The following is a 15,344-nucleotide window of genomic DNA, read 5'->3' as shown; positions in this document are numbered from 1 at the left end:
GAAAGGAGCTAGGACCAGCACCGCGTCAACTTTCATAGATTGCAGGTGTGTTATTAAAACGTACAGTTTATGGTCATCTTTTAGACTGTAGGTGTTATTAAAATGTACAGTTTGCACGGTCATTTAGAAAAATTTATGGCTTGGAGATTTATGCAACCATCGCATCATCTGTTCCAATATATCTTTGAATTAAACCACATACCATGGCTAGACAGACATTGTTCAAAACTTGGTCTCATGTTTAATTAAAAATGTGGTGGCTTTGGATTGAAAACATTGTTTCATATTAGAGATTTGGATTGAAAATGTGTGGCCAATAATAAGAGTGAGATCCAAACCGAGAGTAAAGTGCAGTCGGACAAAAAAATTGAGAAATTTTCGATGCATTGCAACAACTTCACGACGGGCAATAATGTAGAAGACTTCCGAGAGTCGAGAGGACAGAATTAAAATACAGAAAGTTTAGTACAATAAGTTAATGAACTTCCCATATATTACATGTTAGGGCTGAAGTTAATACACTCCTACTAGTAGGTCGCATGTTCTTCAGTATTGAATTCACAAAAACCCCGATGGGTTCACCATACATGATAAAACTTCAATTATCCTGATAGCTCAAGTGGAATTCTTTAAGAGTTATCCTGATTACTTCAGCTAGACCTCAAATCACCAACCTCAAACCCTCAAAACTCCAACAGCGGCTGCTCTGTCAGGTGGGGGCAAAATGTCCAAATGGCAGGGGATCACAGCAAGGTCTCGACTACAACAGAGATTGCTTGTGGTCCTCCTCGCTCAAGAAGAGAGAGAGCAAGGTCATGTTCATGCCAACTCCTAAGTCCAGCTGCTATCTTCTTTAGCGTCTCCAGCTTTATGTCCCGCAACCATGATGGAACAAACTTCACCACCAGGAACATAAATTGCGACACATACGCTTTCCAGGTACCCAGGTCACAGCCCAGAAGAATGTGTCCGTCCAATACACCAGCTATGAAATCCATGTGGTTTCTCACCACCCGTGGCCGCCTCAAGAGGAAAGACAATTTCATGACAGGATCAGTCCTATCCGCTCCCCAAAGCAGGCTACCACTATAGAAGAGCATGTTGGCCATGGCATAACCTTGGAGCGTGCTAGAAACTGGCCCAGGGTCTTTCAAACTCTGTTCTCTGGCTGATAGCAGCAGTGTTGGCAGTGTTTCCTCATACAACACCTGGACCACAAGTGGTCCACCTGCTATGCACAGGAGACCTCCACCAAGCAACGCAACCTGATGCGCCATGGATGCTGCACAAGATAGTGGTGTCCGGCCTGATTTCAACTGCGGAGGCCCATTGAAAGACCATCCATTTGCAAGTTTGTGAGCCCACTCAATAACTTGCTTGAGGATCACTTCACTAATGAAGTAAGTGTCATGGAAAGTTCGACATGTTCTCAAGTAGATGAAACCAGGTGCCATTGGGAGCCTAAGACCTTGATCCGTGATTGAGTCCCCTAGTAAAGCCCCAACTCCACGGTTTGCAATTATGTCAGAACCACTGGGTGAAGACTGCAGAAAGGACAAGAAGCAACTTTGGATGAGCTGCGCAACTGCATCTTTGTCTCTGCCAAATGGACAAAGCATACAAGAGAGGACGATGAAGTCATGCCATCTTCGCACTTTCTGTGTCCACAATGCCCCAATAATGGGCATGCTTGGCCAGGAACTCCCCCCTGCACAGTTCTGTAGTGCCTGTCCAATGACCCTTTGAATGTACTCCAAACTCCTATCTAGCTTAAATGTAATTGTTAAGCTGACAAGTGCAGCCATAGGTAAAGGAAGCATTGGGGGCACACCACCTGAAAGAATATAATATGCTTTATATGACAACATAAGTGGAATAAAGGTATTTGGCATATTGATGGCGAAGCCTGACAATAAATGTGACTAAGGTAACTAAGTTGATGTGCAAGAACAGAATGCAGAACATACGCGGATAGCAGCTGTTAATCTGAACACCAGCAGATGCAAGAATTTCCTTTACTTCAGCTTCAATGGAATGAAGAGAAGCACCGGGACTAGGCCATTCAATTCCATTCATTGGAACAGGTTTCCAGATTCCTCGTGTAATTTCTGCTGAGAAGTAGCTTACAATTGCAGCAAGAGAAGCAGGCAAAAAGTCCACGAGATCCCTTAAGCCTGCAGTACGGTAACATTAGCAAATAAAATGACGCTGAGAGCTACCAACATACAATATGGGGAATCAACTCACTTGTAGTCAAGTCTCGGCTGGAAAGCCGCCCATGAGCACATGCTGTCAGAACAGCTTCAAGAACAAAAGGAACAGCTTCTAAAAATTCCCAAGCAGGAACAGCAGGCCTTTGGCAAGAATCATCCGATGCACTTACAGAGGAACCACTGACACTACTACTAGAAGTGGATGAAAGATTACTAGATGATACCCCACTTTTATTCATTTTTCGGCAAATCATATTCAAAATTTTGTTCGCGACTTGATGGACAGGGTTTTTGTTGCAAAAACCAGAAAGTGTAGAGGCGATGCAAGCTTGATTCTGGAAATACCAAGCCCTTAGCTTGGGGAAAGAATCAATATAAATCGGCTGAGCAGGAACCTCATTGACTGAGCCCATATTGTTGTAAGAATCCCTATTAGGGGCAGATGAATTTGAGAACTCAATGCGATTATTGCGCATCAACAACAGATAGTCCAGAGTCAGTTCCAGCTTTACTGAGCCTCCACGACCAGCAAGACAATACTCTTGAGGAGGTCTATAAAACTTCCACAAGCGAAGAAGGCAAAGAAATGCACAAGAGAAGACCGAATAAACAGATGTTTTACCAAGAATGGTAGACTTGTGATTAGGTGGCGGTGCTATTGACCCAAAAGCCTCACATAGTGGCATTAAAGCCACAGCAACATCTGGAACCTGTATCACATAAAGATTTTCTTAAATTCAGGAACAGCAATCAGTGCAGCCATGTTAAATAATTCTGTGCCCAATTAATAAAATGTTTTACATTTGTGACATAGTAATATTAGAACACACATAACACAACTACTACTTGCAGGATACCTAAATAAATGGTCCAAAGCACAAAGAATTGCATACTGCACTTATTGGTCAATGAGGTTAGGGCAGTCATCGAATGTTAGTGAAGCAAGTGAAAGTTGTTACAGTCAGATACAGTTCCAACAACTTCTACTAGTAAACATGACAAGTTAACAAGGGGTTGCAAAACTATAGTACAGGTCCTTTAAACTGTTGTTGTACTTGTACAGGGAACAACATGCCTTATATCTCTAAAAGCCAAACTGAAAAAGAACCCGGCACACTGGGAAACACAAAATTGCATGTGGAGAACAATTGTAAAGAAACACTGATCTATTGACATTCTAAGTCTCTAACGATGTGATGAAACTTTTCTCCTTGATGACAATGAAACAAATAAGAAACGTTTTTGAGGGACAAAGCAAAGCACACATCTAGTGGTGAGGATCTGTTCTGAATAGAAATATGCAAAAGCATTCACCTAGTTTAATATTCTAGTAACAGATTGACAAATAAACAGCATAACCAAGTTATATTGCAATTATCATTACCATTCCATACAACGAAAGAATGTGGATGGCGTCACCATAAGACACACCGAGTAAGATTTCATTTAACGTAGACATATGAGCAAGGTAGTGGCTCATGCTCCCAGGAGTTGAAGTTGAGGAATCTGAGGGTAAAGAAGCTGATAATAGCTTGACCACCATACCGACCACATGTTCCTGACACATGTGCATGAGCATATAGCCACAAATGTTAAAAAAAAGGCATACAACATTGTAGCAAGTGTCTGTAAGATTTTCTACAGTTTTTAGGTAACTAGCTGTGTCCCCAAAATGTTGGTATATGACAACATGTCAATGCCCTACGTCCCTACATTTCTGACGATTTTTGGGACTATTCTCACATGCATTTGACTAACAAACGATAGTGAACTTTCAGCTATGCTAACAGTTTAAGATTTGAATTTCCCTAAGTTCCATTAAAAAACATTATGAAGTAAATAAATAGTGGAAGTGCCCTTTTTGTGAGTATGAAAAAGAAAATCAAATGCACAACCCCACATTGTCAAATTGATTCACCTAAAAAATAATGAACTTTGTTACAGAAGAATCAAAAAAATCCAGTCAGCTATATGTTGACAATATGGAATGTCTTCAGTCTTCACACAGTAAGGTGTACAACAGTAAATCAAGGAACCTGAATATTCCAGCCACGAACAAGTGATGCGCCACAAAGAATCTTTGCAGCAGCTGTTTTTTCTTCTTCTGAACCATTTGTTGCTATACTGTATAATTTGTCCAATTCCGCAACACTGAAGAAACAAACAGATTACACATCAGCGCAGGATAATCACGATGGTAGCAGTAGAGAAGAAAAAAAATTGTATAATTTGTCCAACTCCGAAACACTGAAGTCTGAAGAAACAAACAGATTTCAAAACAAGGCAGGAACATGGTGGTGTTAGCTAGAGATGACAATGGGGACTCGATCCTCGATTCCCCGCGGGCAATTCCCCTATTAGAGGACAGGTGTGGTTGCAAATGTTGCCCCACGGGAACCAAATGGAGGAAAATTCATCCCCCTCGGGTCTAACGGGGGCAGAGATGATCCACTGTCCCTCGTCCTCGATTCCCCACGGGGCCTCAAGTAGCTAGGTCCAGTACTGTTCATATGCGCAAATTGCTTAGAGGCCCAGCTGGCCCAACACAGCAGCTGGAGAAACACATATAAAATCTGTAACCCTAACCAGGAAGCCTTATCCAATCCATTCCACTCCGCGTCCCACAGCCAGTCACTCCACCTCCATCGCCTGGCCACAGCTGCAAGGACTACCGCAGCCGTGGTGGCCGGTGGCACCACTTTCTGTAGCCCATACCAGCAATCCGGTTGCATTCATCCACAGATCCACTATCTCCATCTCCACTCTGGCATCTGCAGCTGCTAGGCATTGAGGACAACATTTACGGGTGCTGTGCTGCCAGCAGGGGCCAGGGCACCTGGCAAGCATGCACGGGAGTGGAGATGGAGACAGATTGATTCTGTGGATGAGTGGAGTCCCAGGAGTGGAAAGTCATCTCTACTTCTAGCAGTGGAGAGCAAAAGGAAAAAAAGGTACAAACAAAGGAACAAGACATCAAGCAGAGTTGACTTAAAATATAAAGAACCAGGGTAGCTAGTAGTCCCAGGAGCCTAATTTAGATCGCATGCTATATGGATGCTTAACTCCGCCTATGGTGGGGCGCCTTTGGTGTCCCAGCATAGCAGGTCCCAAGCCCTGGTAAAGGAGGAGGGTTGTGTTAGGCGTGGCGAGCCAATGTAAAAACCTAGCCACTTAAATGGAGATGAAACCCGAAAGAAAATCGTTGGGGCGTAACCCTCTTAGCGACGCGCCATATCGGAACCCGGGTATGGTGTTAAATGGGCAAGGGCCGGGTCGTCACCCCCGTGACGCGCCGTGTCGTGATCTGGGCATGGTGTCAAGTAACCAAGGATCGGGTCGTCGCTTCCTTAGTGGCGCGCTACATCGGCGCCCGGGTGTAGTGAAAATTGAGCAAGGGTCTTTGCATCAGAGTCGACGGGTGCGAAGGGTAAGGAAGCTAGTCGAACCAACTAGGATCCGTTTAGGTAGTTGGAATGTAGGGTCACTTACAGGTAAGTTAAGAGAATTAGTTGATATCGCGACTAGGAGGCGTGTAAATATATTATGCGTTCAAGAGACTAAATGGAAGGGTCAGAAGGCGAAGGAGGTGGACAATACAGGTTTCAAGCTTTGGTACACAGGGACAGTTGCGAATAGAAATGGAGTAGGAGTTTTGATTGATAAGAGCCTCAAGAATGGTGTGGTGGGAGTGAGAAGGCAAGGAGATAGGATTATCTTAGTCAAGCTTGTCGTTGGTGATATGGTCTTGAACGTAATTAGTGCGTATGCCCTCCAAGTAGGCCTCGACGAGAGTGCTAAGAGACAGTTCTGGGAAGACTTAGATGGTCTGGTTAGAGCTATACCTAGTAGTGAGAAGCTTTTTATAGGAGGAGATCTTAATGGGCATGTAGGTACTACAAGCGCAGGTTTCGAGGCAGTTCATGGAGGTTTTGGGTATGGTAGTAGGAATCAGGAGGGGGAGGAAGTTCTGGACTTCGCGGTAGCTTTTGACCTGATGATAGCCAACACTTTCTTTAGAAAGAGAGAATCTCATCTAGTGACCTTCAGTAGCGGACAACACTGTAGCCAGATTGACTTTGTCCTCGCAAGAAGAAAGGACAAACGAGCATGCTTGGATTGCAAGGTGATACCAGGGGAGTGTGTTGTTTCTCAACATAAGCTTTTGGTGGCAGATTTTCGTTTTCAAGTGCGTGCCCGTAGGGATAAACAAGCTAAGATTGAAAGAACAAAGTGGTGGAAACTGAAAGGGGAGACGTCAGAGGTATTTAGGGAAAGGGTTATCAAAGAGGGCTCTTGGAAGGAAGAAGACGACATAAACAATATGTGGGACAAGATGGCAACCAACATTCGGAAGGTAGCCTCGGAGGTGTGTGGAGTAACCAAAGGAAGGGGACGCGAGGCTAAAGATACTTGGTGGTGGAACGAGGAAGTCCAAATAGCTATTAAGGAGAAGAAAGAATGCTATAGACGCTTGTACCATGACAGGAGTGTGGACAACATAGAGAAGTACAAGGTGGCAAAGAAGACTGCAAAGCGAGCTGTAAGTGTGGCAAAGGGTAGAGCGTACGAGGATCTTTACCAACATTTGAGTACGAAGGAAGGAGAGAAGGACATTTATAGGATGGCTAGGGTTCGTGAAAGACACGGGACTTCAACCAAGTTAAGTGCATTAAGGATGAAAGGGAGCATCTCTTGGTAAAGGAGGATGAGATCCGACATCGATGGCAAGAGTATTTTGACAAATTGTTCAATGGTGAGAATATGGACACAACCTTTCAGTTGGATGACTCTTTTGATGACACCAATAGGTGCTTTGTGCGGAGAATCCAAGAATCTGAGGTCAGAGAGGCGTTGAAAATGATGAAAGGAGGTAAGGCGATGGGACCGGATGGTATCCCAATCGAGGTGTGGAGATGCCTCGGGGACATAGCTGTAGTATGGTTAACCAAGCTATTCAACCATATTTCTCGATCGAACAAGATGCCTGATGAGTGGAGGAGAAGTATATTGGTACCGATCTACAAGAATAAAGGGGATATTCAAAGTTGTACAAATTACCGGGGAATTAAGTTGATGAGCCATACTATGAAGCTATGGGAGAGAGTTATCGAGCATCGCTTAAGAGCAATAACGCGGGTCTCTATGAACCAATTTGGTTTCATGCCCGGAAGATCAACCATGGAAGCCATTTTCTTAATAAGACAAGTTATGGAGCGGTATAGGGAGAAGAAGGACCTACATATGGTTTTTATTGACTTGGAGAATGCTTATGATAAAATACCAAGGAATGTTATGTGGTGGGCTTTGGACAAACATAAAGTCCCAACGAAGTACGTCGGGCTCATTAAGGACATGTACAGCAATGTTGTGACTAGAGTTCGAACAAGCGATGGAGACACGGATGACTTCCCGATTAGGATAGGACTACATCAAGGGTCAGCTTTGAGCCCTTATTTGTTTGCTTTAGTGATGGATGAGGTCACAAGGGACATACAAGGGGACATCCCTTGGTGTATGCTTTTCGCGGACGATGTAGTGCTAGTTGATGAAAGCCGGACAGGAGTGAATCAGAAACTGGAGTTATGGCGGGAGACTTTGGAGTCCAAAGGTTTTAGACTTAGTAGAACTAAAACTGAGTATATGAGATGTGACTTCGGCACTACTACTCGGGAGGAGGAAGATGTTACTTTGGAAGGTCAAGTAGTGCCTAGGAAGGATACCTTTCGATATTTAGGATCAATGCTACGGAGGGACGGGGATATTGATGAAGATGTTAGCCATAGAATCAAAGCAGGGTGGATGAAGTGGCGGCAAGCGTCTGGTGTCCTATGTGACAAAAGGGTACCACAGAAGCTAAAAGGCAAGTTTTATAGGACGGCGATTAGACCTGCTATGTTGTATGGTGCAGAATGTTGGCCTACGAAAAGACGACATATTCAACAGCTAAGTGTCGCGGAAATGCGTATGTTGCGTTGGATTTGCGGTCATACAAGAAGGGATCGAGTTCGGAACGATGATATACGTGAGAGATTAGGGGTAGCACCAATTGAAGAAAAGCTTGTCCAACACCGGTTGAGATGGTTTGGACATGTGCAACGGAGACCTCCAGATGCACCGGTGCGTAGTGGAATCCTAAGTCAGGATAGTAACGTGAAGAGAGGCAGAGGAAGACCGAAGTTGACTTGGGTAGAGGCAATAAAAGGAGACTTGAAAGGATGGAATATACCCAAAGACTTAGCCTTAGATAGGAGTGCTTGGAAGACAGCTATTCACATGCCTGAACCTTGATTGCTTCTGTTGGGTTTCAACTCTAGCCTACCCCAACTTGTTTGGGACTTAAAGGCTTTGTTGTTGTTGTTGTTGTTGTTGTTGTATGCTATATGGATGCTTCTATTGTGCTCTCATTTCAAAATTCTGCACGAGAGCAAATGATGTAATATATCACACTAAAGTAGTAAATTATTAGTTGAAAAGAAGTCTTAAGAGCAAACCAGTCATGATTGGCCATTAGAATTTATACACCAATTTACACACCTTGAAGCAGGAGTTGCGACCAGAGCATCAATAAGGGGTCCTGAAAGTCGAGACCCTTTCATAAAGTTTAACCAGGGGGATTCTTGGGGCAAGGCTGTATCTTTTAAAGTCCCAGATGGTACAACATAACCAGGCCATAAGTAAGCAGATGTATCGATCAACTTTCTCGAGATACAGGCTTCGATAATAAGATGGAGCATGTTCCCAGCTGAAAAAAATGGTCAAGTAAAAGTAAGAAAAAAGGATAGAATGATGAAGGGTTAAAAATGCATTTATTATGAGCAACAGAATACTGAAGCAATAAGGACATAAAAATGTTCCGAGCATAGCTAACAAGAGATATGATAACAAAGATTGGTTATCATGGGGACTCAACTAGCGGAGGCCCATGGAATGCCTTCAGCAAGAAACAGATAGTGAAACTTCACACCCCCTCAAGAGGGAATTAGAAATGATAAAACCAAGGACTTATGTGTGTCTCACCCAGCATAGCCTCTGCTTTCTTTCTAATGTGATAAGTATTAACTAATTGGTAGGATATGAAGAGTACAAGTACCAGCTTTCATGGAAGAGTCAGTCTGGTCCATCAAGCTAGAGTTGCCAACCCCAGTCTTATAGTTGGCCTTAAATATTGCCGCTTTTGAGGCTGCAGCATTAGCTGCATTCACCACTGATGAAGGTGGGACAAGAAGTCCTGAATACTGGATCAGATCCTGGAGAGACGATATAAGCCCTTGTCTTTGTGGAAGAATTTTGTTTCCTTCAGCTCCAAGCATATCACTTTCTTGAAGAATCTCGGCAACTGCTAATGGTATAAGAGATAACAACATGCACAGCCTTGCATCTAGATGAGGAATCGGTCCTTCAAGAGGTTCTCTAGCCTAGTTATAACACTTTGCAAGTGAGAAAGCCACATGGATGTAAATACTACAATTCATAATTATATCATGGAAAGGTCTATTTACCCGTTGTACAAGACGAAGGGCGGAAATCCAAAGAGCTTTAAATGTTTCCTGCCAGCTTGCTTCATTAAGCACTTGCATTGTCTTGGTCATTTCTGAATAAAAGGAACACAATATTTCGTAACAACATCATGTCACTCTTGCAAGAACTAAATAATTTGATTGCAAACACGCAGATCATTTTCGTCTACATAGTTGGACCGACATGTAAACTTGCCTTACAGTCATCTAAAATGAGAGTCAGGGAGTACCTTTTATAATCCCGATAGCTGATATAAGACTTAGATGCCTCCCATCAATTGCATTCTCCACATATATATCAAATATTATCCAGCAGGCGGGCCTCCCAGCTCCAGTAAGTTGGCCCAGAAGGGAGCCACCGGATCCCATATTACCAAGAACACCCAGAATGCGTTTGTTATTTGGTTGATAGTCTGTTTTGCAAACTCTCCGGATATTTATTAACAAGTCATTAATTTTGTGTCCAGAAGGCAGTAGAGTCTCCAAGGACACCTTGTGTGCTTCAATAGAACTCAACCTCTGGCGCAGAGAACTGAACTTTTCAGGCCTAACCTAGAAAAAATTCCTCGTTAGCACAATTGTAATGCTGATTATTAGCAACAGAAAAAATACAAAACGAGTAGGGATGTACGTTTTGAAAGTTTTTGTGCAAGGTCATGGCAATAAGGATGGAAGGTTTAGGTAACGAAACCTACTACTATATTATTGACAGCTACCAGAGAAGTTGATTGCTATTCAAGTAACTGTTTGGAAATCGAATATATATATATATATATATATATATATATATATATATATATATATATATGATTAAGTCCACTTTTGGCCCCTCGACTATTGTGTTGGTCTAATTTTAACCCTCAACTACAAAACCGTCTAGTACCGGTACCCCAACTGTCAAAACCGTTCACTTTTGGCGCCTGGGCGGGGGCAAGACCGTTTTGACCGACGTTGAGCGGTTTTGACCACGCCACGCTGGCGTTGACCGCCACGTAGGACGCTGGCCTGCATCTCAACGACATGTGGGGCCCGCGCGTCACCCACTCATTCCCTCCCTCTCCTTCCTCCGGCTCAAGCAGCTCCAGTCGAGCACGGGGGCCTCGCCCTCGCCGCACAGCGGCGTCCTCGGTGCACTACGGCGGCGTGCGCGAGTACGACGCGCACAACCTCTTCGGATTCCTGGAGGAGCGCGCCACGCACGCGCGCTGCTCGCCGATACCTGCCGCCGGCCCTTTGTGCTCAGCCGGTCCACGTTCGTGGGGTCCGGCCGGTACACCGCGCACGGTACCGGCGACAACGCCACCACGTGGGACGACCTCCGCAACTCCATCAACACCATGCTCAGCTTCGGCCTCTTCGGCATCCCCATGGTCGACGCTGACATCTGTGGCTTCAGCGGCAACACCACGGAGGAGCTCTGCAACCGCTGGATCCAGGTACAAAGCTTTGCATCCACTCCAAGCTAAGGCAGCCTATCTCTACCAGCATGCCAAGTCCATTGACACGTATGAGGTGAGCTTTCGTGTTTGCTCGTGAAGCTTGGCGCGTTCTTGAGCTCCTCGTCAACCATTGTCTCGGCATCCGCGAGTAGTGCGGCCTTGTTGTCCTTCCTGACGACACAGAGGTACGGCCTGCCGCTCTCCTCAAGGCCCCGGAGCAGCTCGTCGAGATGCTCCCTCGCCATCGTGGCCAGGCTGCCGAAAGAGACATACACCACGGAATTCGCCGGCTTGGCATCGAGCCACTCCATGTACCTAGCGTCGTCGTCCTGCTCGAAGATGCTGGCGTCGTCATCCCCAGACGGGAGCACCGGGCCGACGGGGAGCACGTCGTGTGCCTGTGTCCCCACGGCGGCGAGCGCGCCCACCTCGAGCTCTTGGCACGTGTTGACGAGGACGGTGGACTTGGGGCTTTCCTTGTCAAGCGTCTCGATCAGGTCGCGGATCGTGGTGAAGATGCTGTGGAAAAAGTCGGAAGGGTCGGTGGAGTCGGTGAGGAAGAACGGCAGGTCTGTGACCGTCTGCAGAGCCAGGCCCGGTAGCTCCACGACGAAGGACGGGTCGTGCCGGTGCTCGGCGACGACGCCCACGTGGCCGTGGAAGTAATGGTGGTAGATGGCGAACACGGCGACCGGCTGGATCCAGTAGAGCGCGGACGGGATCCCGCGCTCCCGCGCGACGTCGGCAGCCCACGGGAGCATGAGCGTGTACATGACGCGGGAGACCGGGCGGCCCCGCGCCGCGAGCTGCCCGAAGCTGCGCGCGCCCGCGGCGTGGAAGGACGCGGCTGTGCGGTGAGGGCGAGGCGCCCGTGCTCGACTGGAGCTGGAGGAAGGAGACGGAGGGAATGAGTGGGTGACACGCGGGCCCCACATGTCGCTGAGATGCAGGCCCGCGTCCTACGTGGCGGTCAACGCTAGCGTGGTGTGGTCAAAACCGCTCAACGTCGGTCAAAACAGCCTTACCCCGCCCAGGTGCTAAAAGTGAACGGTTTTGACAGTTGGGGTACAGGTACTAGACGATTTTGTAGTTAGAGGTTAAAATTAGACCAACACAATAGTTGAGGAGCCAAAAGTGGACTTAATCCATATATATATATATATATATATATATATATATATATATATATATATTAATCTGTTGGGGGAAAAAGTTCTAGAAATCTATCTCTCCTTTGAACAATATATTACTACATAAACTTACGGCTTAAGCCTATTACTATCCCTATATATACTGCAGAAAAGTTGTAAAGAATATTTTTTCATATATGGTACCTAACATTCACGTGCCTAAACATTGATTGCTTCTGTTGGGTTTCAACTCTAGCCTACCCCAACTTGTTTGGGACTTAAAGGCTTTGTTGTTGTTGTTGTGGTACCTAACATGTTTCCGAAGTGCATTGCTTGAGTGCATGACAAGAAGGGAAATACTTAAATCATGGATAATAACATCTTCATGGTCAACATGTTAATAGGGTGGGCACACTTAAAACACCTTGTATCTTGTTGCATGTGAAATGCTGGGCTAACGTTCTGTAACTAATTTCACCCTTAGTTGCAACCAGTCGAAGTTAAACCTATCCAAAGGGTAATACATAGACGATCTCGTGAGAAAGGGTATGAGAAAACATACATGTTCAGGAATATCAAGCGCAGAAATGATTGAATCTTTCTATCAGCAGCCATCATATGCAACACATCCAAAGCCATGAGAGTGTTCTTCCGGCGTAACTGTTCGCGATGCTCATTTTGGTTCTCAGTAGATCCCCTTTTAACATCTAAGTCCATAGGTTGTGGCCCATCAGTGGCATATACACTCTCTTGCCCCTCTGCCATCACAGATGGAAAGCCACAATCCTCGAGTATGCTATCAATCAGTTTATTGACAACAGCCAACACAAACATAATGACAACATGTCCAAACTCCGTTCCAGAAAATCCATAAACCTTTGATAGTTGCAAAGCTTCAGCAATGGACTTCCCTATCCTGGGAAGTACAATAGTTACCTATGAGCAACTTCCAGTAGTGTATAGTACTATAGTGTACCACAGTTTAACGGTGAATAATAGATTCTGAGTATACTGAAAAGATGAAATCAGAAAACTTGAAGAGGAAAAAAAAGGCAACAAAAAAGTTCATGAGGGGGGAAACCCATATCATGACATTACAGAATGTATTAGGTATCCACAGATGAGCATAAATCTTGGCGTAAGTATAAAACAAGAATAAAAAAAGTGTTAACATAGAGCATCACCATTGAACCCCAATCTTAAACATGTAGCTTGACCTCATAAGTCATAAGGCTATGTATTGTAATTTAATTGTACACTCCTGTTCAAAGCTTTAGATGCATATCAATCGAATTGAGAGCATAACAGGAAAATCTAAAAGAAAACTAGAGATACTGTGTATGGAATGTTAGCACTGAGTGGTGCAATTCAAGTTTCAAACATCCAGCTTGCCAGGAACACTTCTACCTTTGATATGTGGCACAAAATCTATAGAATGCTGCACGCAATACATGAGGGATTATATCTAAACAGTAGAAAAATACTGACACAAGACACCAGATGCTATGACTAAATCACACCTAGTGGTAGCACGTTTCCTAGTTGATGAGGTCTTACTTGTCACGATTAGGCCCAGCCTCCATAGACAGCAACGACGACGTGACGTGACACTTGAGGAGTTCCAGGTACAGCCGGTACGCCTCAGGCTGCGCTCGCCGCTGCGGCAACACCCTGTGTGACAAAACCACCGCTGGATGAGTTACTCACACCCACAGGCCACGGAGACTTGACCGGAGAGCACACAGACGAGCACCAATTCCAGCAAGCGCGGGGGCGGCGAAACGCGGAGGACGGGCGCACGCACCTAGGGGTGAGGAGCGCGAGGACGTGCAGCGGGCAGAGGAGGCGGGAGGCCACGGCCTGGCCCAGGAGCTTCCAGAGCGAGGGCGAGTTGTGCGCGAAGCAGAGGTTGGAGACGAGGATCCCGGCCAGGTCGGCGCTGGGGAGGGGCCCCGCGCCCGCGCCCTCCCCGGCGATGACGCGGGACAGCTCCACCGCCCGCAGCAGCGGCGGGTCCCCGCGCGCCTCCGACGCCTTCACCGCCGCCATCACCCGCCGCTCCAGGTCCGCGGGGACCAGCCCCGCCGCCGCCGTCGCCACGGTGGCGTCCTCGCCGAGGGTTTGGGTTTGGATTCGGCGGGCGGGCGGCTCGAATTTTTTTTTCTTCTCTCTCTGTTCCGGTCTCCCCCTCTCTGGACTGCGATTGGACGGACACTGGGTTGGTGTGAAAAGGGCAGGGAGCTGAGAGGCGGAGGGTACAGTGCGGGAGACATCTGGGCCGTTGGATCCTCGCCAGTCGCCTTCGGTCGCGATCGTGGGAGACCAATTGACTTTGCTGCTAACGCGCAGCGCTCACTGAAAGGTGGGGCCGGCATCAAGGACAAGCGTCGGATGACCATGAACTCTCCGCAATGATTCGATGAACTCGCTCCCAGTCCTAGGAATACACTCCTAGCCCTCGTTTAGTTCGGCGCGGAATCGGCGCCGCAGAGCTACTGTAGCCACAGTATCTACGGTACATTTCGTTTGTATCTGGTAATAATTGTCTAGACGTTGACTAATTAGGCTTAAAACGTTCGTCTCGTAAAGTACAATCAAACTGTGCAATTAGTTTTTGATTTCGTCAGCATTTAATACTCCATACATGTACCACAAATTTAATGTGATGGGGAATCTTCTTTTTACGTAGTACCAGATTCTGAAAATTGAGGGAACTAAACACCCCCTAGCCAGTAGTAGTTGTGCTTTGCACCTGCACATCTTCGGGAAACGTGACGCATCCAAATGCGCCGCCGCTATGTCTGTTGGCCTCCAGATGGGTAAACCGGTGATTGGTTGATTGGTTCACTGGTTAAGTGCCTGTTTGGATTGGAGTATTTGTGAAGGAATTTTGAAGGAATGGTAATCCTTTGGTTTGGTGATGTCACACGTCGTTTGGAATGTAGGAATGCTCCTTCCGGTTTCTCAGAAAGGGCTCCCTTTGCTTCACAAAATGCAGGAATTTAAACCTTCACTCTCCATCCATTTTTTTATTGAAGTCCGAGG

The 15,344-nt window shown here is 46.1% G+C and overlaps 2 protein-coding genes across 2 annotated transcripts; both read right to left on the bottom strand.

Annotated features, from left to right (window-relative positions):
* Positions 1 to 475: 475 nt before the first annotated feature.
* On the bottom strand, positions 476 to 14,496 carry LOC136542805 (mediator of RNA polymerase II transcription subunit 33A-like). The gene is made up of 12 exons (XM_066535412.1): positions 14,104 to 14,496; positions 13,857 to 13,970; positions 12,862 to 13,215; positions 9,961 to 10,277; positions 9,713 to 9,804; positions 9,304 to 9,628; positions 8,748 to 8,955; positions 4,250 to 4,364; positions 3,598 to 3,771; positions 2,248 to 2,923; positions 1,968 to 2,174; positions 476 to 1,834 (listed from the first exon to the last, which is right to left on the bottom strand). Exons 1-12 carry the CDS (start codon positions 14,346 to 14,348, stop codon positions 744 to 746), a joined length of 3,918 nt encoding a protein of 1,305 aa, XP_066391509.1. The 5' UTR covers positions 14,349 to 14,496; the 3' UTR covers positions 476 to 743.
* LOC136542921 (crocetin glucosyltransferase, chloroplastic-like) lies at positions 10,885 to 12,104 on the bottom strand. Its single transcript, XM_066535535.1, has one exon. It carries the CDS (start codon positions 12,102 to 12,104, stop codon positions 11,193 to 11,195), a length of 912 nt encoding a protein of 303 aa, XP_066391632.1. The 3' UTR covers positions 10,885 to 11,192.
* Positions 14,497 to 15,344: the final 848 nt, after the last annotated feature.

The sequence above is a fragment of the Miscanthus floridulus genome, chromosome 3 (genome assembly GCF_019320115.1).
Source record: "Miscanthus floridulus cultivar M001 chromosome 3, ASM1932011v1, whole genome shotgun sequence".
In the NCBI taxonomy this organism is placed as follows: Eukaryota; Viridiplantae; Streptophyta; class Magnoliopsida; order Poales; family Poaceae; genus Miscanthus; species Miscanthus floridulus.
This window is presented reverse-complemented; position numbering and strand designations above follow the sequence as displayed.

What these genes read in the sequence shown, in the direction of transcription:
- LOC136542921 (XM_066535535.1), bottom strand. Translation starts at nt 12,104, where the DNA reads ATGTGGGGCCCGCGTGTCACCCACTCATTCCCTCCGTCTCCTTCCTCC.
- LOC136542805 (XM_066535412.1), bottom strand. Translation starts at nt 14,348, where the DNA reads ATGGCGGCGGTGAAGGCGTCGGAGGCGCGCGGGGACCCGCCGCTGCTG. An exon ending in AGCTATCGGGATTATAAAAG is followed by an intron (nt 9,805 to 9,960) that starts GTACTCCCTGAC and finishes CCTTTTATTCAG; the next exon opens with AAATGACCAAGACAATGCAA. An exon ending in TGACTCTTCCATGAAAGCTG is followed by an intron (nt 8,956 to 9,303) that starts GTACTTGTACTC and finishes CATTTTTTTCAG; the next exon opens with CTGGGAACATGCTCCATCTT.